This window comes from Triplophysa rosa, linkage group LG14, assembly GCF_024868665.1.
Source record: "Triplophysa rosa linkage group LG14, Trosa_1v2, whole genome shotgun sequence".
In the NCBI taxonomy this organism is placed as follows: Eukaryota; Metazoa; Chordata; class Actinopteri; order Cypriniformes; family Nemacheilidae; genus Triplophysa; species Triplophysa rosa.
This window is the reverse complement of record NC_079903.1, coordinates 18,742,944-18,768,577: the sequence shown is the minus strand read 5'-3', so window position 1 is coordinate 18,768,577 and position 25,634 is coordinate 18,742,944. Positions and strand designations below refer to the sequence as shown.

General features: G+C 37.9%; 1 protein-coding gene across 2 annotated transcripts in view; it reads right to left on the bottom strand.

Moving 5' to 3' along the window:
• dscamb (Down syndrome cell adhesion molecule b) overlaps window positions 1-25,210 on the bottom strand; it is a 109,653-nt gene extending 84,443 nt beyond the window's left edge. For both annotated transcript variants that reach the window (XM_057351377.1, XM_057351376.1), the window contains exons 1-3: window positions 24,488-25,210; window positions 4,238-4,555; window positions 3,188-3,334 (exon numbers count right to left, since the gene is read on the bottom strand). In XM_057351377.1, the coding sequence (XP_057207360.1) occupies window positions 3,188-3,334; window positions 4,238-4,555; window positions 24,488-24,530 (508 nt within the window). In that variant the 5' untranslated portion in view covers window positions 24,531-25,210. The remainder of the gene's footprint in view (window positions 1-3,187; window positions 3,335-4,237; window positions 4,556-24,487) is intronic.
• Window positions 25,211-25,634: the final 424 nt, after the last annotated feature.

Here is a 25,634-nt window from a genome sequence, read left to right as displayed (position 1 = left end):
GGTGTGAACGCAAATATAGTTCCAGTTATCGATATAGTTATCGTTATAATGTGAATGGCCCTTAACCCTTTCCTTTTTTGGAAAATTGTGCACCGATGCATCGTAATATACACCAGAAAACGTATTAGTGAATTAAACAGATCATTTTGATTTCATGTCAACTTGAACTGTCTGCGACATCTACATGCCTGATCGCATCCAAAACTAGATCAAATGGGTGAGCAAACAGACAAAAGGCCTGTGTATAGACCAAGTGACAAAGAAAATCGTCATTTTCCCTTTCCAGCATCAATATTCAGCAGCCAAACCACTGAAATGCACACAAAACAGTATGCAAGGTGCATTAGGACCTGTTCCGTGCCCGGAACGTTCAAAGAAGACACGCTCACAAACACGCACACATGTGGCCCTTTCACCTGCATTGCCTTTCATCTCTTTATTAGAGCTGTCAATTGTATATCAAAAGGCAGGAGGGGACGGATGCGCGGCCATGAATTTGAAAGCGCACGCAGAAAGGTCCGTTTTAAAATGCATGACAGGTTAATGGTAAGTTAGAGTATCATTAGTCCCCGTTCATTCACATTTAAAACAGGCCCTCGCTTCAAATGACTAGGGAGCAGTTTTTATTTTGAGAGGTAATTCATATTGTAATTATATTTTCAATCACAGTTCATTAATTAAGACAAGTCCCGCTCTGTAATCATGCATTTCATCTTCTCTATGATTTGCGGGACAATCTCTGGCATCAGGGAGAATTATAGGGTCGAGGCAGCTCGCGTGTCCACTTTCAACACGGATTTGGACGAGAGACAAAAGATCCATCTGTCAGTAATTCCTGATTTACCATTTTTACAGAAATGATTGCTAAGGGGTTTTGATCCCAACAGTTGTTATGACGAAGAATATCAATTTTATAGTCTTACGTGCAACTGGCCGTCTCAAACAAATATTTAGCTTAATGTTAGCGAATGTTAGAACAAGCTATTGTCTCCAAAAAGTACAAGCAGTTTTACTAAAATATTAAAAAGATGTATTAATGAGTCAACCTTTTCTGACAAATAAAGTTTCAGAATTCTTACAAATAACACTTACAGTTACAAGTTGTACATCATTTTTCCGTCAAGTTACACTAAACAGGGTTACACTGAAATATAACGGTATGATTTTAACATACAAACAGCAAATGCAACATTTTCACCACAGAATGATGAATAATTTGAGATGTGGTGAATTAACATTCGTTCGGAGAAAAACAAGTGCTCAAGTCCTGTTGTGATGCATGTGCACTGTAGGATAATGTCAAATTAAATAAACTCGTGAGTGTGAAAGGGCCGTAAGTGCTCATAATTGAAGAAACATCCAATTACATATTTGCGCCACAAATTCAGGGAAATGGCGTGAAAAAGGCTGCTAGGAACAATGACTCAAATGGCTCAAAAGGCGTCAAGCACAATTGCAGTGATGGAGACTTATGGTTTTAGTGAACAGTAAAATGCTTTGGTAAAACTCTTATTTAACTTTAATGTTATTTAATGTCACATATTTGAAACAGAAACAAGACATTTACAGTAATAAGAAAATATCGGGCATGAACTGACTGGTGAAAATTTGGTATCTGGTCATTGTCTTACAGTAATATGTATTTTTTCCCTGTAAAAAAATCTAAATATTTCTAAAAAAAAGACAACATTTACTTTAGAAACAAAATAATGTATAAGACTTTGTTTTTCTATTTTTTCTTGTATTTGGCATAAACCTCCTTCATTTTTGTTTTGTTTTATGCTTAAAGCTATTTTTGCTATTTGTCAATAGGATAAGTAAACTGATATTTTTAGTCAAATGTACTGTATGTGGATATTTTTCAACAGATACTTTACATGTAATACAGAAATATCAATTTAAGGCTTCATTACATTCGTTGTATAAAACAATGCCAAAATTTGGGTACATTATTAGTGAACAGTATTTTCCTGCTGCGGCCTATGTGATACATACGTGTTTCCAAGATGGAGAAGGTTATTACATTTTGAAGGATACTTTTGTGTAGAAACATCTAATAATAAAGATTTTAAGATTACATGTTGACTTTCAAACATAACAACTAATATCATCGTAGACCATGCAAACATTTCGATTTTGCTATTATTTGCTATTAGATGGTTTGAAACACATGTTAAGGTTGACCAACCATCACATCCTTCACAACATGATAAGAGCTCTTGAAAGTCATTTTTTCTTCATGTTGACCATAGAAACATACAAAAATTTCACCAAAATCTGGTTCAAAAAATTATTTTTATGAATAAAAACATAAGGCTGCACAGAAATCTCATTGTATATTTCATAAAGCCCACGGCAAGTCTTCAATTTAAGCCAGTGAGCATTCAAGCGTGCTTTTGAGGTCCTTCATCATTAAATATGTAGCGAGGGATGAGCGTTAGATGCGTCTAATGCTTCTGACATTTCGCACACGGTTTGATATTTGCATGTGCCCGGACCAAATCAAAAAGTATCTTGCTAAATAAGACTATTCAAACGCAGATTCGTTCATAAAGGAGGAGACATAGACACAGGTATGAAGAATATCATGCAAAGTACGCCATATCTCACCAACTAGCCAATTATGACTGGACTGTTACCATGGAAATGTCATCAGAGGAAATAAGTGGTGATGTACATTGATTGGTGAGAGAATGGATTTTTCAAAGCTCAGTAAAAGCATTGGAACAAGGTGTTGCCATCTGTCATGGTCAGATTCTTTGCTGATGCGAGGTGTACCGTATCTCAGGGCTCCGTCACTCTGTGAATTTATTTGCACTAACTTTACAGTAGTAGTAGGACACTTTATGCCTACCTGAAGCAGAAGCCACACATAAACATGTCATTATATAATACAAGATAATACAAAATATTAAGTGAAGCACCCATTTTGTGCCAAAGCCGGACGATGTGACAAAGTTCAATGCAAAGTTCAAGGTAAGTTTGTAAAATAATTAGGCATCCCTTACTTCCAGCCATTTTCTTGTGAAAATCTTTACCCAGGCACACCAAAAACTGCATTATACCATGCGCACTGTACTGTGTACTGTATATCAATTAAACCACCGTCCATCACATCCAGATACTGAACTTTTTCTGAAGACTTCCCCAAAGTATCGGCAACATCTGAAAGACATCTGAGCCCTACCTGAGACAAGAGAGACCGTGTCTTTTTCCCATGATACAACACTGACGTAGTCCTCTACTGAGGCCGGGATAATGCACTTGAAGACCGCCGTATTCCCTCGCATGACTCTCTGATCAGCCACGCGAACTGTGTACGGCTCCCGGAATACTGCAGCACAGAGGAAACTGAGTTAGAATGGGTTTACATTAGCGTTTCAAAAACCCCACAATTCACTATTTATCAAAAATTGGAGTTTTGAGTGCAGCCCTTAATGTTTAATGTAACTATTAGTATATTTTACATTTTCTAAACACATTTTTTAAACATATTATAAACATTTTTTGTAATATAAACATAAAAAAAATTGTACAATGGAAAAATTTCGGTTATTTACATTTAACTAAAGCTTGTGGCCATTTACTGGTTGATGTAGATGACTGCTATGTAAAATAAAATGGCCCAGAAAAAAACTGACCCAAATTCCAGCATTGTCATTTCCACATTTCCACATTGACCTGAGCGAAAATTCATTCATATTTCAGTGTTTTTCATCTGTCTATCATAGAGCTGTCACCTCAGCACATCTCTGCGAACACTTTTAAGAACTGAGCAGTGGGTCATTTACTGTAAAACAACTACGGCATACAGATTGTATAGAGCTTAAAGGAACGGTTCACCGGAGAATGAGTTATAATAAATAATATCCTGGCTCTTCCAAGCTTTGTAAAGCAACTGAAAGGGGTCGACATTTTTGAAGCAAACCCCCCCCGCATCCATCCATTATAAAAGTAATCCAGGGGATTAATAAATGTCTTCTGGTGCGAAACAATTCATTTGTGAAAGGAAACAATTCATATTAATATCTTATTTAGCGAACGTTACGTTGCATATTCATGTAAACTGAGATCCTGGCAAAGTAGCATCTCAAATCTCATTGGTTCATGTGTGTCTCATGACTAGTCATAATCTGCGACGGATGGAGCTTTGAAAACTTGGACCCCATTCAATGGCAAAGCTAGGTAAATGTTGAGTATTTATCAATAGTTGCATGTTTTGCATGAGACAACTGACCGGCCTTAATGTGGAGATCTTGACTCCTGATCTTTCCTGAAGGGTTTTCAGCTGTGCAGTAGTATGTATTGTCATTGATTAGGTTACTAAAGCTGGACGGCAGAAAGCCGTAGATCTGCAGCGTGCCGTTGGGGTGCACATGGCGGATGCCTGGGACATCGTAGATCTCCTCCCCAGTGGCGAGGTACCAGCGCAGCGTGGCGGGGGGCACAGCCGCGGCAGGACACGGCACCAGTGCCCCTGTGGTGCTGGAGAACACTACCTCTTGCAAAGATGCATTGACAAAATATAAGCTGGAACGTATATCTTCACCGAAAACTGTAAAGGAGAACACAGAACAAGAGTTAGTAAGAAAGTAAACATGTTAATAGTTTACCTGAACAGGTAACTATTAGCAAAGTCTTTCCAAGGTAAGTCACCGCATTTGGCAGCCACGCCTCTCCTCTATAGTATAGAAGACCAAATCCTATCTATGTGAAGTATGAAACTCGCTGAATAAGACCACCTCCGAGCTATATATATGGAGTCTCCTTATATGGTTGTAAACTGTTAGCGATGCTAGCTAACAAGAGCTTTGTTCAACTTCATACAGTGCCGCCCAGACCGATCTGCAAGAAAGAGTCAAGGGCCGACTATTCTGTATGCTTTTGATCGCTCGTGTGGTTGCATGATGTCACTGATCGCTCTCAGTGGTGCCGCATGACGTCCAACAAGCCTGAAGGTACATTTCATTTCAGCAAGTGTTGGACAATGAAGCAATCCTGGCATGCAACCTGCTCTGTGTTTGCCCCTTGAAAAGAGGGGTGCAGTGACCAGTAGCCCATTATCATTTAAAGAGACACGTGAAACCGGTCGCTGCGAACGGAGCTGTTATTGACAAGGTTTTTACACGACCATTGAGGAATTTTAATCAACGTTTGTTACAGACATTTCATGAAGACCCTAAAGAATCATACACTGGGTTATTTTCGACCCATCGTTAGGTCAAAAAATGGACAAACCCAACCGCTGGGTTAAATTGACGCAAATAATGTTTATATTTGACCCAACAATGGATTAAAACAACCCAGCAACGGTTAATTTATAACCCATTATGACACGTATGATGCTTTTTTTTTGTCATTTTGAAACTTGACAGCTTGCTTGCTTATTCTCTTTTGTTAAAATGAAAAATGACCAAAAGTTCAACTTGTATTTGAAAAAGACGATCCTTTAAAGTTGATTTGTTTTTTATGCTCTATATTTGATCTTTTCCTGGTTCATTTTCCTGACATGTGTATCTCAATAAGCTTAACAAAGGCGTTATGCATTTGATCTGCTTGATGACTAATGGCAGACAATGAGGTGTGTTTGGGACAACAATATTTTTACAGTTATGTTTAGTGAAGTTAGTGGATACGAACCTACTTATTTTCATTGTATTAAGAGTATTAAATGAGGTTTAGTTATCACATGCGTGATTTCCAAATCCCCCTCCACATTATATCCCCTCTTCTGTCTCGTACCATACCTCTCAACCAAAGTATTGTTTCATTTTAGTATTACGGTTAATAGTGCAACTACAACAGCAAAAAGTTGCCCCAAACCGAAAAAACCCAACAACCTTTCTTTTTATGTAAACAGATATTTGAATCTTTCATCCATGGTAAGGATGAGATATCTCAAATTAACAGACACAGAACAACTGAATTATACAATTAAATGATAAACTTATGGTGAATGCAAATACAGACAAGTATTGGTCAACAATCTTAAGAATAATCTTAATTCCTTTGATCATTTAATGACTAACTGGTGTCGTGCCCATTCAATGATGGCACTCCTTTCATCTCTTTGCCATACTGAGCTCCGATCTCTGTTTGGCAGTAAATGGCTCACCAGTGACAGCTGGCAGCATTTTCCCTCGGGACGAAACATTTTAGCACTTCATAAATTTCTAACAAGGTTTCAAATCGCAGCAGTTTCAACCTTTTCTGAGGTTCAGTGGCTTTTACTTACAAAGCAGAAGGTGCTCATAGAAGAAACGGCATGTTCAGAAACACATGTGCGCCCACATGCTCAGATATATCACTGCAGTCACTGGCAAGCTTGATAAACAAACACAGACGAACAAACAAACAAAACCCACGAACAACCGCTCCTAATGGTGATAATCTTTACTGTGGCAATCTGAGGCATATGGTATCATTCATCAAGTGGCACGCTGAAGCAGCCATCTGTTAAAATATCTTGTTTTGCCAGCGAGAGGCTTGGCGAAGCATTCGGTCTGATATTAAAGAGCGTGCAAACATTCTGCCGTTTAAGCAAGAAGGATTTTCTCGCTCGCTCTGTTGTAAAGCGAAAGCAATCATTGTCAATTTTCATTCCAAGTGGAATGACGGAGTCTTTCTGCTAACTAACGCATGTGATTCAACATTAATCAGCTGGCACTCGATGAATTCACGGGGGTATGCCGGTTTAAAGACAAACATTCGTGCCTCAGGCGCTAGTATTAGGACCCGCTGATCTAGGGCCCATTTAAATTCCATGTGAGTCCACTAAAAATGAATCGATTCTAATTAAGACGTTCATTCTCCAAAGAGAACACCGCGTTTCCTCCAGAAAGCTGGGAAAATTCTCTCATTTACTCACCCTCTTGTCAGTTCAAACCTGTATGACTTTCTTTCTTCCGCAGAACACAAAAGAAGATATTTTGAAGAATGTTGTCAACAGCCCCCCATTCGCTTCGCTTGCATTGGTTACAATAGAAGTGAATGGGGGGATGCCAACATTTTCAAAATATCTCCTGTTGTGTTCTGCGAAAGAAAGTAAGTCATACAGGTTTGAAATGACAAGAGGGCGTGTAAATGATGACAGAATTTTCATTTTGAAGATGAACTACTCCTTTAAAAGTTGTTTTTTTTGCTTAAAAACTGCAATCTGAAACATTTGCCTCTCTATTGCCATCTCTGTTTAAAACATAAAATGTACTTGTCTTTACGATGGTTGAAGTCAAATAAACATATTCCACGAAATCAAACCCGACAGCTTAAAACACCATTATTATAAGCTTACCTTTACGAATCAGGGTTAGGTCAATTGTGTACTTAACCAAAAATTGATTTGATTTTTTTTAACCAAACAGATCGCCAACAAACTTACATGCACATTTTTATTTTCATGCGCTTACTTGAGTTGACACCAATAAAAAATACTAATTTTACATATAATTTTTTATTATACAACTCAGCAGTCTCAGCTAAAAGTGTTGCCCTTTTTAAGGTTTAGTCTTTTTGATGGACAGGGCCAAATTAAAATCTAACAGCAAAAGCTACATTCAATTTTTCTTGGAAAGGTTAGAAGTCATCAACAACCCAGAGGAAAAATTCCTAACTGTCATCATTTTTCAGCAAATGAACCGTAAAGACTTAAAAGTGACACTGTTCAATAATGTATTGTGTACATTCATTATTAACTAAGCTTTTTCACTCTCTTTGCGTAAAGCTTTGGAAGAAAAACCACACTCTATTCAATATTAAACTGCTCTCTCTCATCTGAAGATCCAGATGTCAGATTCATCTGGTCTTTCTTTTCTTTGGAATTGGAAAGGAAGAAAGTGTGATTGGGATGGCATTTGACTCTAATGCACTGGCCTTGCTTTGCCTGTAGGCCTTTAATGCCGTGTCACCTGAGGCGTGGATTCCACCTGACAGCTGACAAGAGCGCCTAACACCAAGCCAAGGTGACTTTAGTAGGATGTTTGAAAAGACAAAAAAAACACACACATGCAGCTGGCATGAAAAACATAATTACCCTCACGAACATACTCAAACCAGTCAAGACAAAATATTACTTTAATGTGATTTGATGTGAATTTCCAACCTGATCTCACTGGAAACTGAACTATTTTACGAAGTGACGATTTTGTATGAATTCATACAATGTGAATGATAAAAAAGTATGCTGATTGGAGAAAAGCAAGAGTAAAGCCCCATTCCTAACTCCGTCTAAACATAACTTCACTGGGGCGAAAGCAGATCATACTTACACGGATGAATGAGATCGGACAAATTCTACCAAATTAGCCACTTCGTTAAATAGTTGGGAATTGCCATGAGATTGTCTTGAAATTATGTATTTTCTTTATTTAATGTTACCCCAGATTACAAAAGTATATTTGGGCAGTTCACCCTTATAGATGTGACATTTTGCGTTATTGATGTGACATATAAACGCCCAGAGAATTTATTTGTTACCAATAACCTGAACCATCTCTTTATATTTAACTAAACCCTTGGTCATAGAGTCTAAATATCAGAAAATGCACAAGTATGCACAAGTTTTCTATGTTAAAAAAGGGAAATACACATTCGTTATGAATGTGACAAAAAAGGACACCGTTTTTGGGAGACAACAAACTTTGTAGAATTTCTGTGAATTAAAATGCACGAACCTGAACCAATAATACCCAACAAATGGAGAAGGGATGCCTCTTTGGAGAACGTAAAAAATATTTTATTTTAATTTTTATGTGTCCGTTCAAGAGGAATATGTACAGTTATGGATGTGACAATCCTTAAAATGGCACTTACATTTACATTTAGTCATTTAGCAGACGCTTTTATCCAAACCCTTACAGAAAAGACACACGAAATTCACATGTGCAAAAAACACATGTGATCGCATGTGAAATGTGTGTTTTTGGAACATTTTGGTCTGAATTCCATGTGAGTTCCCATGTGAAACCCATGGGATAACGTAAAAACCCATGGGATAACATGTGCGACATGTCTCCACATGTGATAACATGTTCTTCACATGTCACCATATGTTGCACATGTCATCCCATGGGTTTTTACATGTTATCCTATGTGTTTCACATGGGAACTCACATGGAATTCAGACCAAAATGTTCCAAAAACACACATTTCACATGTGTTTTTTGCACATGTTAAACACATGTTGTATACATGTGATCACATGCGAAAAACATGTAAAAAAACATGAAAAATTCATGTGTCTTTTCTGTAAGAGAAGCGACTTACAAATGAGGTAAACAATGGAAGAAATTGGAACAACATAAGGACAACAAAAAGCATAAGTGCAGTAAAACTGGTCTCAAATAGCCTGCCACATACAAAGCTACGTTTTTTTATTTATTTTTAATTTTTTTAAGGATAGAAAAGAGATAGAAATCAGAACTAATCGGTCAGGTGCTGACGGAAGAGATGTGTTTTCAGCCGATTCTTGGAAAATCATGCACCAAACAAAAAGTTTCAGATAGCAGACAAACCCTATACAGTATGCACATTTTAAACAATATAACTTGAGTTGACACCAATGGGAAAGAGCCATATTATACGTATTTAAAATATTTCTTTGATAAAACAACACACCAGTTTCGGGCTAAAAATGTCACCCCTTTTTAATATTTTGACAAGACTAAATAAAAACGTAACAGCAAAAGCTACATTCAATTTTTCTTGGCAAAATTGTAAGAGAGACCCCACATAGGTATCAGTATATCAGTATAGTACAAATCTTTGGTAAAAAAAAACTATTCCAACTAACCTACATTGAGAAATTGCTTGATTTTTGTAAAGTGTCCAAAAAATTGCTGATTTTTTTATGATAGGGCAAATATGTTGGGGATATATTCTTGACAGGTTTTGTGTGATTCACCAGTACAAAATGGCATTCTTTATCTCTGGTGTCAGGTGAGCATATTGATGTGAGGAAGAAAGCAGAATTGGAATCAAGGAATCTAGGAGCTTTGGCCATAGTGACAGCATGCTAAAGAGCGGTGCCTTTGAGAGCAGCAGGAGATTAACTTCACGCCACTGGCAAAGACTGCCAATCAGAATCTAGTGGTCTAAGTGAATATCTACATTTAGTTTTAGCCCAGAATTTGCTAAATGTGTCAAAGCAATTTACTGTAAAATTGGACAAAAATTGCGGAATATACTGTACATGGACAAAGCTTACGGGGATCAAGAATTCAATTACAATTTGTCTTTTATTATAAATATTTGTTGCTCCATCTTGTAGTAATATTTTGTATTCCTTTTTACAACACTTACTGTACTTGACAACTGATGTAAAACAAAATAAGTTCAAATAGATGATTCCAATTAGTTCATAAATGTCGTGATAGGCCCCCGATACCAATTTTTGTGACCATTCCTCATACATATGTGTATTTGACAATAGGACTATTCGTGTGTTTATATATCATTGGTTATTTGGATAGTAAGCTCAATGGGGTTATTTCTTGCAGCTCAACTGGTAAAGCACATGCGTTAGCAACACAAAAGGTTGTGGGTTCGGTTCCAGGGAACACGCATATGAATAAAAATGTAGCTAAATGATATCGCAAGTCACAGGATCTTACATCACAAAAAGGTAAAGACACACTGTGATTTTCTTATAAAGTATTTTCATTTTGGTAGTTTAATGTACATTTTACACACACAGTATGTGCATCACTTTGGAGAAAATCTAGTGATGGCAAACTTGATAAAGGGGTTAAAAATAGTGTTTTCTTTAGTTAATGCCTTTGATTTTAATTGCTCATGTCACTTAATCAGCGAGGGTCAGATTAAGGCTATTAGCACGCATTATGTTACCAGCCAACGTACACGTAACTCACTTTATTAACTCATCAAAGCCCATTATTTGCATTTGGGGGTTGCTACGTTTATTTTGGACCCTGGAAATGATACAGAAACAGGCTCTTATTAACGTATTAACATTACACAGTTAAAAAGGATAAACAATGATGCATTTCATTAAAAACATATGCTGAACAATTAGCTTTAGAATGACCAGTCAATCACACACAAGAGCGTTTATCATGCTCAACAGTGTAATCGGGCATCTCAAACAGCTTTCAGGACCACTGATGCATTTGATCTGAGTAAAGGTGCAATCAATGCTGAGCAGCCCAACGCATGTACACAAATTCATCTATTCCTGCATCATTTAAACATGAAAAAAATTCACATTTTATTTTAACTTTCCTTTAATGTCTTAATAAAATAATGTGCAAAAGCAAACTTTTGGATAAAAGCGTCTGCCAAATGCATAAATGTAAATGTAATTCAAAACCTCACTACTAGATGCCGCTATATTTCAAACACTGGACCTTTAAGAATTTTATTCCAAAGCATGAAGAGGTGCTTTCATCTCAACGTGATCTCGCAGAAATCAATTATTTTACAAGGTGGCAAGAAGAATATTACCCAAACGCACACTTAGCACGAAAGCAGATCGTATTGATTTACGATACATTTTGGCATTGAATGAATCATGTTTAGATTGGTTTCTTGCTTTGCCCACCATCTTAGATTTGTACACTAAGCTTGCGTCAGTGATACAGCAAAAATAAAACATACATTCGTGAAGAATACATACAGTACAGTACATTAGAAGAAAGGCATAATCACAGTTTGTAACAGCCTTAATGTCTGAGACATTTTAACGAGCATCATCAGACAGTTTCTGACCAAACCTCAAGTACACGGTCCAGAGGCGCTTCATGTTTGATCCCGTACAACCGCTTGTGCCAGGTCTGGTGGGAAGGGGCAGCACCGTCTGCCCTCGCACAGCTGAACAGGATCATGGGATATCTGCTCCACAATGACATGCTCTGTCACGGGCCCGGGGTAATTAAAGCTGCACTCAGCCCACAGGGCACCGACGGGACGGGACGTGACAAGGTGCCGAAGGCGGCGACTGGGGACGGAGGACAAGGTAGGGGCGAGCGGGACAGGGTTTTTGCCACTGCGAGTATGCACTTCTCTCCTACAACCCCCAAAGGCTTTAGCACTCGCAGCACTTGCCAAATGACTGTCTCCCAATTTGCTTTCATGAATATTAAGCAGGACATGACAGACGAGAAAAAGCCTGCCGTCTGCTCGCCTGTGATATGTGCAGACAGATTGGCTCTCTGATGTCGGGGAAGGGTAAAGCGCGCGGAGTGCGGCCCTGCGGTGCGCCTCTGATTCCCGTTGTCATGTTTTAAACGGGCGAACGTGAGCGGCTCATTAAGAAGCGACTTGGCATCGGGCTGAGATCGCGGAACAGGAGTGCTGTTGACTTTAATGTCTGAATTTGCCTAGCTGATGGCACGAACAAGGCTGTTAGTCAGGCAATTTCAATCTAAGCACTGTTTAGAAAAGCCTGCGAAATCTATTAAGGCAAGTCGTTTGCAAAAGTAAAGCAAGATGATATTTATCAAGCCTACTGTCAGCTCAGATTTACAGAACCGCACAGCTCGTGGACTGGCATCTTTTAATTTCAGGAATGATTACCAATTATAAAATTCATTTAACCTCATATTCTTATTCACTCTTTGCAAACAGATGACAGGCGGTCTTTAAGTTTTTCTGTTTTAATTCATCTTGATAATATGAGCTGAGTATCAAAAGCTTCAATCATTTTTAGATTGATGCCCAATTAGCTGTGCCACATTACATTAGTTTAGGTTACAAGAACTCTCAGCCTTGATGGCACGGCTACGGACCAACAGTCTGTTGTCTCATGCATATTACGTGCAAAATTTAAAAGCAAAAATGTGCTGAAATAAGAAGCATTTTCGATGAAGCGGATTTTACAAGGAGATACTTTTTCAGATTTTTACTGTTAAAGGTAGGGTAGGCAATTTTAGAGAGGCTAGCATTAGCAAGCTAGCTTCTAGCCTATGATGATTCCTTATTACATTGAAATAATCATTACTTCCTCTACTATATTTTGATGATGAACAGATCCCAATCATTTGGATCACAAAGTTTAAGTTTGTCTATTATTATGCTATGATATAGGGCCTACTTTTAAAATAAAGCCATCCCTAAAAAACAACTACAACCTAAAATAATCTAAAAAATAATAAAAGTTACTGTAGCAGGGCCATGGTACAATAAAGCAATAAGCCCTAAGAAGCAACCGCTTCACGTAATGCCTAACAACGCCTGTTAGCTGTTATAAAATGCACTTGTAACCCACTGCTTCGCCGGGCTTATTGCTTTTATAAAACAGTTATACAACATGCGTAACAAGGCCAAGAAACTGAGATGCAACAACAGTGGCAAAGTGATACTTAAGTCATGTAATGCGGTCAACAGTTACAAATCAGGTATTTCATAATGGCTTAGAACGTGGCTTAACCAATCAGAATCATGGACATTTTCTAAAAATGTTTTTAGCTGGTACAGTAATACCATTCTAGTACTAATACCATAGTGCTGAATGATAACCAGATTACCAGAGAATTTCCAAGGTACCATGAAATCAAAAGTTCATCAGTGTACATGAATAGTTTTGTGGTAAACAATTAATTGGTGCAAGTCAACCCCCCCCCCACAAAAAATGTTAATTTTGTAATCTTGAATTAAAATCTGAAGATGTACTTTGCCCTGGAATGGCGATCCTTCCATTTATAAATGAATAGCATGCGTTTCTAGAAACAAGCCACGCCCTTTTTTCTAATTCGATGTTCAGTTTTACTTAGTTTACTTTGGTGCGAAAAACTGTGGTAGTATTTTATCGATTTTACCTCCATTTGTTTGCCAGGTTTAAGTGCATATTTAATCTTGGCGTTCTCTAAATAAGCGTCTGTTTGTGGACAGATGGGTAGGGGACACAAAAGCACCTCAGTGGGAAGTCAAAATACCTCTGTTAACATACAGAGAAGCCTCTATCTAAGAGCTCAAAGTGAAGACTATGAGGCCGGTGTCTAGATAGGCCATCCTGCCTTGACGGTTTATAATGATGCACAGCATCTTAACAAACAAGCATCCTGTCTTCATTAGAGCCAATGAGAGCTTCAACAAGAACCATCATTGTGGCCAACGCAACTCCGGATAGCTGCCTCTTTCCCCTCCTTGGCACATAAAACTGTTCTGGGTTCAGTAAAAGACTTCCTCTGTGTTGTCTTCATCGTGGTGCAGGTGTCTATTTCAATGGCATCTGCACACATCCGTCTATTTGAGCTTGCAGGCTGATACCCAGCTCGGTTGGCCAAACGTCATAGTCCGCAACTCGATACACCTGATCATTACTGGGGCCTCGTATGAAACAATATCTTAGTATCTATATGACACAGATCGATGTTGAAATCGACTTCATTACATGTGTTATAACGATGAATGTACAATGGCATCTTTGTCAATGCATTAGCATCAGTTGCAATATTCAAAACCAGATTGAGAAATCGGTTTCTATGTTTAATCAAGCAAAGCTACAAAACTGAAGAGCTGAAGTGCATAATGAGGCTTGCTGCACAGTATGCACATTGAACAGCATTGTGATGCATTATTGTTACATGACCTCATAGCATTGTAGGCCTATGTAGTCTCACATACCCAATTCTTTGCGAAAGGTCTGCAGCTTATTTTAGGCCAAGTATTGCCCACTTAGACAGAAAAAGGTGTCTAATTGACTCGTGAAGCCATCAATCATTTTTGTGTGCTAATTTGGGGTGAGGTTCCTTGGGCTACATCTACGGTAATCACACTACACAGTGGTTTCTCTTCGTCCCAACTATCATTGTCAAACGTTTTCCAAATGTAAATGATTACGTTCCTTTGCTGCGCATGAGTAAAACGAAAGACGCTCTGATATGCTGTTCCGGCTATGAAACAATACTGTTTTCCGGCTACAAACAGTATATGAACAATTCCGGCTCCTTTGAAGAAACACTACTTTAAGTATACATAAACTGACATTACTCATTTACAACACTATGAAAATGAATCTTGCATTGCACCAATCTTGCATTGGGCTAAATGGGTGACAAGACTGCATCCCGTACAGCAACATAGATGTTGTAAGCATCTAATTTCACAGTCCAGACTCTAACGGGAAAATGGTGATTTCAAATTTGGAGAGTGTTTTCAACTTGTTATTGTTGACAAAAAAGGTTGTCTCAGAGTGGATGGAAGTTGCGTGTTCAAATGAAAACCTTTTAGTGTGGACATGGCCAGAAAAATAGTATAAAAGTCTATGTACAGTACAGCCTATAAAACAAATCATACAATATATACATATTTACATATTTAATGAGGTGGCTAACCAAAACCTTACCTCCCCCAAACCCTAAAATCACAGCCGCAAAGGCACATTTTGCTAAAACACACATTTTACGAGCTGGCAACGATAAAGAACCACCCCTTAACCCTGCCCATAAACCTGACGTCACAGGGGCAAAGTCAAATCATAATAAAACGTACAAATGAGATTGTAGGAATTCACATGAGCCACCTCGTGAACTAGGTACACTGTAAAACTTTAATGTAGTTTTTGCAGCAGGTTTGCCAGTAACTTACTGTAGATTTAATTACTACTTAATATACTTTTCAATTAGTGCTGTTTTCAATTACTTTAATCAAAATTAAAACACTTTGACTTTTGAGATTCAAAATGACCAAGAAGAGACACTGCAAATAAAAGACATTCTTCCTAAGCATTTTTCTCTTGTTTTCTGTAAAAATATTTAAAACTTCTTAAATTACGATACATTTACATAACAAGAAAATTCATATATTTAGTCTTGTTTTATGAAAGAAAAATATATAAACTAGGTAAGTTTATGCTTAAAACAAAATTGTACATTAAATCTACAGTAAGTTACTGGCAAACCTGCTGCGAAATTAAAGCAAAGTTTTACAGTGTACAAGTTCCTATCAGATTGCATTGATATATTTTTGTACATATGAAAAATACCACATATGTTAGAATGAAAGTCATGCTGAGTGACATGAAAGAAAGGCGAAATTCGTGTCTATGAACATGAATCAATAGATTACATTTCGTGACAATGTCACAAATTCTCCTGAGACTGCATTGTTACCAAAAATGCTGATAAAACTGGATAATATTAGACACAAGTATATAATAATATGACGTATATATTAATATAATTAACATCCTGTTTAGTAATATTAAATAGCATGTTTCCCATAATTTTATAATTCTATACTGAAATCATGTCTTTCAGAAGCATCTTTGTCATAGCATAGCCATAGGGTGACCATACGTGCCATTTTTCCCGGACACGTCCTGGGGTGCGTTTCTCAAAAGTGTCGTTAGGCAACTATGGTCGCAAATTCCGTCGTTCCAGCATAGTTCAACGATTCAAGTGTTTCCCGAAACAATCGTTCCAACGACCAATCGCAAGCAGCATAGTGGTGGGCGATACTGTAAAATTTGGTATCGATCCGATACCAAGTAAATGCAGGGCCAGTATTGCCGATACCGATACCAATACTTTTGACTTTTAGAAGCATTCACTTGAACTTACATTTACTTTCCTGTAGATGAAGTGTTATGATTTATCAGATGAATGCATCATTAATATGCTAAATCTGAATACATTTTCATGTAAAATCCACTAAAATATTTTGTGATTTGTGCTCTTAATGTGCCTGTAGGCTAATTAATCATGTGCATGTTAAAACACAGGAAATATTTTAAACCAAATAAATATATTTATTTCTTACTGTAATAGAATTTGCACACATGAACTTTGCACCAAATTATTATTGGAAAATAGTAATAATAACAGATTGACAGGACAGAAAAACAATATATAACAAAACAATTTCTCCATATCCCAGTACTACTTCTCTAGCTTTAAAAAAATCAAAGTGCACAAAATTATTACAGAAGAACAAAGATTTTAAAACTTCTTTTCCCGTTTTTGTTCAGTGTTATATTTAGACACACTAATAGAACAAATTAACATGTTTCCCTTTCATTACACTTTTTTAAGTGAATTTATGAACAAAGCGCACACAATTGTTTGAAAAACAAAATAAATAAAGTGCTTAAATAATAAAGTATGTTAACTCTCAATCTTTGGCTTTTTACTCCCAAAGCCCTACTGCCATACATCGCAGTGTTTTTATTCACGGCAGTGAAATAACTCCACACGATGCTCCTCTTCTTTCTCCTCTGCTCAAAGATATTAATATTAACAAGATGCGCCACTGCTGTTACGATGAATGGGGAGGAATGACAGCCTGTGTGCAGGCGCAGTAGATGAGGCGACAACGAATAAGGTGATTTTTAGCACAATTTAAGCTTAGCAAACCAAAGTTAAGGTACATGTTTTACTATTGATCGGACATATGCTGTTTAGTTGTGCTTTTTGCCAGCAATTTTAGAAATATCAACCTCCCCCCATTCAAGTAGATAGGCCTGTGGACTTAAGTGAGTGACGTAAATAGCTGCCCAGAGGCGTTGCAAACATGGCCGCCGAGTGGACGACTTCGTAAATGGACTTTGCTCTGTTTGCGCTTGGCGCTGCTGAGTCACGTGATGGCGGACAACAAAACACAGCAGCGCAGAGAGGAGCAACGTGTGCAAGACTAGGTGTAGGGGAAAAAGGTTTTCTATATTATACAATTATTAGCTACATTAGTAAATAAATAAAATCAGTAGTAAAAACACATTAGTAGTATCAATATTTTTATGTTAGGATCGATCCTTTTAGATACAATCTCTGTATCGATAGTATCGATACTTCAGGATCGATCCGCCCACCCCTAATAGCAGCATCGCAAAGTTGCGTGATTGGAACTACAGGGCCAAAAGCTGTGGTTAGAAGCAAAGTACATTTTTATTGTGACATGTAGACTTACATGCATCATGCCTTTGTGCAAACAAAGCAAGCAACATGCAGTGCATTCTATATCCATCATTAATCGAAATATATACAAATTTATTTTGACAACTTTTAGTTTGTTAAGAAAATACACAGCAAAATCGCCAGTGTTAAAAAAGGTGTGACTTTGAGAGTGTGGATTATATATACACTGTGAGAGTTAATTTGACCTTTTTTAACACCGTCGATCTTCCTGTGTACAAGCGCTGTTTTTTGAAGAGTGCGCATGCACATGAGCCTACGTGCGGTGGAGTGACGTAAGGAGGAAACTTATGAATTAATGAAATATCGTGAAATAAAGCCGAAATAAATCGCCGTTAAATGTAATGTATGTTATTTACAGCAAGAATTTGACAGTAATTCGATCTGAACGTATTTATTAGTAGACGTCTATACTCCACCACCTGTATGGCGTCATCAACTAGATTGCTGAACCAACTTGGTTCAAACGATTAATCTCCGACAGAGTTACTATACGGTTTCGGGAAACAGTCGTAACTACATCGTTAATTTCCCTGATGATGCATCGTACTGTGGTGGATGACCAGCGAGTTATGTCGTTGTTCAGGAAACGCACCCCTGGCCAGGATTTCGGGTACGTCCTCCGGAGGTCGCATTTGTCCACGGCATACGTAGTTAAAAAAGACATTATAAAATTAACATTGATTTCTCTTAAGACTAGGGTTGGGAATCGAAAATCAATTCCAATTTGGAATCGGAATCGAAAGGCTAGGAATCGGATCGGAATCGAAAGGAATAGAAATCGGATACTTGACATTAAAATATGAATTCCTCTTATCAATTCCTGTATGCATATTTTCAGAAAAGTACATGCGCTGCATGATCTGCTGATATCTCAATAAAAGCCCTTATGAAAATTATCGATATTTATTACTATAGTAAGCATAGTTTAGCTATAGAATTTGTATTAAAGCACAGGAATCACAAATTAACCATAGTTGCATTATAGTAACTGCAGTTTAACCATGATGTAGTTCAACTATGATAATACAAATTGTAACAAATCAGAAAAGGTGTGTTTCTATGTTTAAATATACACAAAACGGTGCTCATAAATATATATACAGTATATATTTTGCAAACACGTCAATAAGCAGGCTAAATGACCAAACAGGTTGATATCTAAATGTTTTACTTCAACTGTGGAATCGAAACTGGGAATCGATAAGAATCGAAATCGATAAGCAGAATCAGAATTGGAATCGATAAAATTGAAACGATTCCCAACCCTACTTAAGACGTATAATCATTGTAGTTTCATTCGTACCTTGAAATATAACGGTTGCTTTTCTGAATCAAAACCTGAAATAATAAACCTCGATGACGTATGCGGTGGACAAACGCGACCTCCGGATGACGCACCCGAAATCCTGGCCAGGACGTGTCGGGGAAAAATGGCACGTATTGCCACCCTACCATAGCACTGCAGTAGTCCATGAGCATACTGTAGATAGTGCAGTACCCCCCCCCCCCCCCACACACACACACACACACACACATACACACCCTTTATCTTTCTATTAAAACAAAGAAAAAGAAAGAAAAAAAATTGTTGCTAAATGCAAAATACAAAACGTATAGTAACTTCTAAATCGTTTTAACGCAACAAGTGTATAGCTACAGTAAATGGACTGTTTTTGTACTAAATCCACATTTATTATCTGTTTGATGTATTTCACACTGCTGTAATGTCTTCTGAAAGATGATGCTTCCACATCCCCCTTCCTCTGTGCATACTGCATACTCTTTCCATTTGAAGTTGACACGTTTTTGTCTCTCGGTGTGCACTAGCAAGGTGACAGGAGACCGCCGCTCCACACAACCAGCCAGCCAGCCAGCCGAGCGAGCAGACACAAATATATTCAGAGCATTTAGTAGCCTGGATTAATCGAATTATAATTTAATCATCTGATCAAACAGCAATTAGCATAATCACTTGTGGGGAACAGCTGATAGAGAGAGAGAGAGAGAGAGAGAGAGAGCAACAGATAATAAACCTCAGGCAACTGCCGCTCTAATGAGACATTTAACTACTAAAACACACATCAAAAAGCAACATCTTTATGTTTGCTGGAGTTGAGACAGCTGTTATGAGCTGAAGGACAGCAATGCGCTTTATATGCAGCCATTTGAAGAGAAAATCTTGCTTTCAGTTACTCGACTGATCAACTGATAAGATGAAAAATATAACATTTATTGATTCTGTTTTAGGGAAAACTGCAACACGACACATACAAGAAAAATAACCACACCTAAATATTACAGTTACCACGATCGTGGAGACCGTGGTATAATAAATTAGTATGAGCCACTGATTGTCAGAATAAAAACATTACAATCAACATATGGCAGGTTTACCATCTGTCAAAAGCAATTAAGTGATTAATGTGTCAATGATACTACAGTTTTCATTATCTGCAGAGGATGCAACATATGAATGGTATTAAAATGAATCAATGACAATGATAAACCCTTTATGACAGTTCACTAAAAAGGGGCAGCCAAATATACCAGCCACCTCAGTCTTAGGTATTTTGGGCTATGCTATGATCAAAAATATATCACAACATTGAGAAAGCAAAGTAATGCTCATCACTCCTCTCAGTCTAAATCAGATATTCCTCAGCCAGCATACTTCTGCCCGGGTCTCATTTAAAAAAAAAAAGACAGCAATTTTGTAGACATACACATTGACGGGTGTTTAAAGTATGACGCATGGCATTTTCAAGAAGATGTTGATGACAGCAAACAAACAGAAAACAAATTGTTAATATTACATTGTACTATTAATATTTATCTTTATCATATAAAACAGCATAAGAGAGATTTGTCTTCATTGTTGGTTTTTTTTCTTCTAAATGTATGCCGTCACACCATAGGACAGATTTGCACATTAATCTGTCAACGACCTAAATATATTCACAGTTAAGCTTAACGATTTTATTCCATATTTAAAAAAAGAAACTTTTATTTCATGTTCATTGCAGTTAAATATCATTTTTGAATATTAAAAGTTATGTTTTAACTGTAGACACAAGAGAAAAAAATCTGAGTTGATAGCTAGACACATTTGCTTTCTTTCACGGTAATGGTAAATATGAGGAAACTGCATTTTACAACTACCTTTAATTGTATTTAATAAAAAATATTTTTTAATAGAATTGTTTACAAACCCTATACTCCTCATAAGTGTCGATGTGTATTCAACAAAATTCAATCTTGAACTGCCTCCAGCTAAAATAAAATAAATCATGTGAAGAATACAGTTCAAGAAATTCATATCTACTGAATGAAATGCAGTAAATTGTGTTGTCCTCAAAACGACCTCTAAACATGTTTTTCTCCTCTGACACAACTTTCACAATTTCTTCGGACGATTACAAACCAAACATCTCATTTTTCAGAAATTATATCTTTATTCCATTTCGTGATGGAGCTGCTATTGATTGTATTTTGCTGGATTCTGCTTAAAGTTGAGTATTTATTCTGTGTTATGTAATATTATCCAAAGGCAACCAGAAATCGGTTGCTAACATTAAAGTCAGTGGTAGGTTGGAGTCATTCGAAGTCTCATCTTCATGACAGTCGGCAGTTATACCACAGACATAAAGCATAATTATTTTTTGCATTACATGCATGAATTGCTTTAGAAATGGCTCAATAACAGAACAACAGTAAAGGAGGAAAAAAACAAATATAGAGTGCATTGCAATGGTCGGATTTGAATTCTGGCGGGTGGGGGTGGTGTACACTTACTCAACGTCTTTAAATAGGTAATAGAGGATTGGAGGGCACAGGTCTACCAGGACTATCTAACAAACTTGAACAGATGGGCCCCTAATCAGCACACTGCTTTAATTGCCCCCAATAGATTAACTCCCAGCAAACACACGCTTCTCACAGCCAAGTGGAGTCAAATCATTTCTCCAGTTCCTCCTTTAGACTTCTCAACCGATTCCCAGTCTAACTTGGAATAAAGTCCTTACTGCGCATCATATCATTTTGATTACTTCGTATCATTCTTTTAGGACAACAGTTCCTGTGAATAATCTCCAGTAACAACATCGCATGTTTTTATGCAGGATTTAGACGGCTGAGATTATAATCCGTTGTGCCAGCATGGACGACAAGTGGCGGATTATACCGTTTGAGCAAGAGATCTGAGACGGTCATGTTTCTCGCCCGAACACCTTGTTGTTGTTAACAGTTTGAATTTAAATCAGGTGCGAAACTTCTTTTCTATGCCGATTTAATTTCCACAGTACAAATGGTAATTGTCGTGCGGATGCTTTTTGATATTGATATTCAGGCAAAAAGTTGAACAGCAGAATTAAGAAAACATAACTACTTGAATATTATGGACAGACACGATTAAAAATAGATAAAATACCAACAGAGTGCATGCTCACCTGCTTGATAACTATTTAATCTACACTTTTGTCATATGTCAGGGGTCATGCAATCACGCAACGGTCTTATTTGATGAATCGCGCAACTATGGCTCTCATAATAGAGGTTTCCATAGTGACAGGCCAAGCAGCATGCGATAAACCTTCTAGAGCTTGAATTTTCCAGAATGCTCTCTGAAAAGAGAATAGAAACCATTTATAACGGGGAGCTTGCTTTTACTCATACCGTAAACCGAAAATCTTACCAATGCTTACTGATATTCCGTACCAATTAACAAACAAGCCAACATCTGATTTACGAAGCACTCTTTTTTCTTGAAAGACCTACAGTCTGATTTTGTAAAAACGCATGCACGGTACGAAAAAACGGCAAGGGCACGGAGAAGGAAAAGGAAATCTTGTGAGCGTCTCATTTGACTATCTGCTCAGCTGGGCCACTGATGGTGACTGATGAGTTCTCTCTGTTCTCTTATGAGTTTCAGCTGAGGCAGGGGTGGCGCAATTTCAATTCAAAGTTATTACAAAATACATCTCAATATTTTCTTTATTTAATATTAGCCCCAGGTGAGAAATACCTCGGAGAGCTCAAAGTGTGCCGCTCAAACAGTAGAAGCAGCAGCACATTTATCTCCCTCCTCTGAAGAGGAGGATTATTTTCCGTTGTTTTCCGAGGGCGAGCTTTCGCAGCAACCTCGCCGCCTCAAAATGACTGCCATTCAAAGCATCACATTGAGGACTCGTGCCAGCGTTTGCTCGAAAGCCTTTCTTATTTCTCTTTCGAGTACGGGTCTCTGCTTCTTCTTTGGCATCGTGTAGTAACCTTCCTTCAATGTTATCTGCCTGTCTGCAATATTTCGTCGAGATCAGTCAATGTTCCTGCCTGCCTTCAATCTGTTTTTCTTCATCCTCCATGGCTCCCTCCTTACGTACACACCCTTCCATGTTTTCACCTACTGACCATCTCTCTAGCACTGCCGAATCACACCTTGTTACACTTGTGAAAAGATGTACGTTAAATAAGGGTGGAAAAGTCATGCTTAATACACAATCGGCCTAAAATTTTACATAAAAATGGATTTAAATTTCTCGCTGCACACACATGCATCCACGCAGGCGCAGTCCCTTCAGCACACACACACACAGCTATTAAGGCGTTGTGTAGTATTTTTCTGCCTTGCATCTGTCTTATGGACACCTTTTAAACTGTTTTTATTTTTTACACACCATTAATTGGTGTATACAACAGGCGCAGTGTACAATACATTTATTTCCTGCAAGCTATATAAATACACCCAAGTAAGCCATATATGTATTCAAAATATAAAAATGTTTTCATGACCAGTATGAAAATGATTCCAAGAAAAGAATTAAATTATGTCAAATAAATGACTATTTCTTTTATTTCTCTGCTATCCACCGACTGTGAGGGCTCAAGTGCACAACAGGGGCATCTTAGGAAAATGACTGAACGAAATAACTTCATTTGATGTGCACAGCTGAATTGTTTTTATTTCATAATTGCACCGGTGCCAGCAACATATTGTAATGATTACAAACCATATTAAATCAATAAAACACTATCTATCTGTTTTTAATTGACTAAACTAAGCGTTGCATTTTTCAATTAAACAAATTATTGCTGCCCACAATTAAATTGCATTGACATGTAGCATGACAAAAAAGGCAGGGCGGAATACAGACTGGTCTAACTAATATAAAATGCGTCAGTCGTTGTAGATATCCTAAATGAAAAAATGAAGAAATGAAAACTGCGAATTGGAAAATTAAAACGCAAAATGCATTGACGAGGTGCGTCTGAAACACTCGTGTTGATGAAGCAGAGGTCACATTCATTAACATCTCCCCATGCGTAAAACAAACGACAAGAAACCTGTGCAATACCTGCTGGAGGCCCTTGTATGCGCACAGATCATTAAATAAGGCTTTCGCAGTACACGGTGATTAGTTGACATCATCAATGTCATAATGTGACTAATAAGGCGTTTTAATAAATGATTAAAAAGAGAGAAAGTCTCACAGCAGAGGTGGCCACCCATGACACCATTAAAAATTCATTTGCATACATCTCTACTCACAGGACACCTTCCCGCCCCCCCAAATATCGTGCTGAGGGTAAATGAAGTTTGAAACGAGTGCGAAAAGAAAATGAAGACTAACCATTCAGGATGCTCTGGAGAAAGAGAAATGCCAATATCCACATGCCCCGCTCCGTTCAATCCCCAAGCTAGATTTTCCTCTTTTCACTCCGCACACTTTGCTCACTGCTTTTTCCTGATCCCCGACTCGGAATGCCAACGGTTAGGTTAAAACAAAAAGCAGTCCTGCCTTCCTGTGCCAATGACTTGCGAGTATCTCCACCGTGCGTATTATTCGTGCGCTTTTGCGCCCTGTCGTTGCGCATGAAAAATGTGCGGACGTTCTGGTGTGATTGTCTTGGTTAAAGCTCGGGTGCTATCCGGATGCTGCTGTGCTTCAGGGGGGATGCTGGGTGCAGGTGCGATGCTGAGTCAGGAACGTCTTTCATCAGAGCAGGTGGTGGTGCGGAGGAAAAAGAAAACTTTCGAAACCAAAAACAATGGTGCCGTACGAACGTGTCACTTGAACCAAGGGGAACCAAGTATTTTCAAAAAAAGGGAGGAAAAGGAACTAAACAGGGAAGAGTAAATCATAGATGTTTTATTAGAAGTGGGGACGGAAAGAAAGTCCGGAGAAGCTGAAGCGGCAGGAATTAAGGTGAGATCCCACAGTCAGACCATCTTCTTGAGCACCTCTCGCCGTCCAGCAGGCTGCAAGCAGGCGCATCTTCCTCCTGCGTGGCGCTTTAATCGCATTGGTTCGTGTGCTGCTAACCCTCTCTGCCTTAGAGCATTAGAGAATAACCCTCTCTCTCTCTCTCTCTCTCTCTCTCTCTCTCTCTCTCTCTCTCTCTCTCCCCTGCCTCCAAAGCCCGACTCACTGCTGACTGCCTTAAAGGAGCCGATGCGCTCCTCTCCTCTGATGCCCGATGAGTAAGGACACACCTATCAGGTGCGCACTTACTAAAACAATTGTACCTTCCAAACCTTGCATTTTCAGGTGCATCCCTACATTAATGTGGACTTTAAAGACCTGTGTGGCTTTTATATCTACGTATATTAGCTTTAGACCTAAATGCTATATTAAATATTTATAAATGCTATATTGAAAATTGCAAGACAATTTTAGACACATTTGTATTTTAATTATTTTTTAACATTATAATTAAATTACAATCCACAATCCTAAATATATATCAGTCTTTCAATGGACCAATAGTTATTTATTT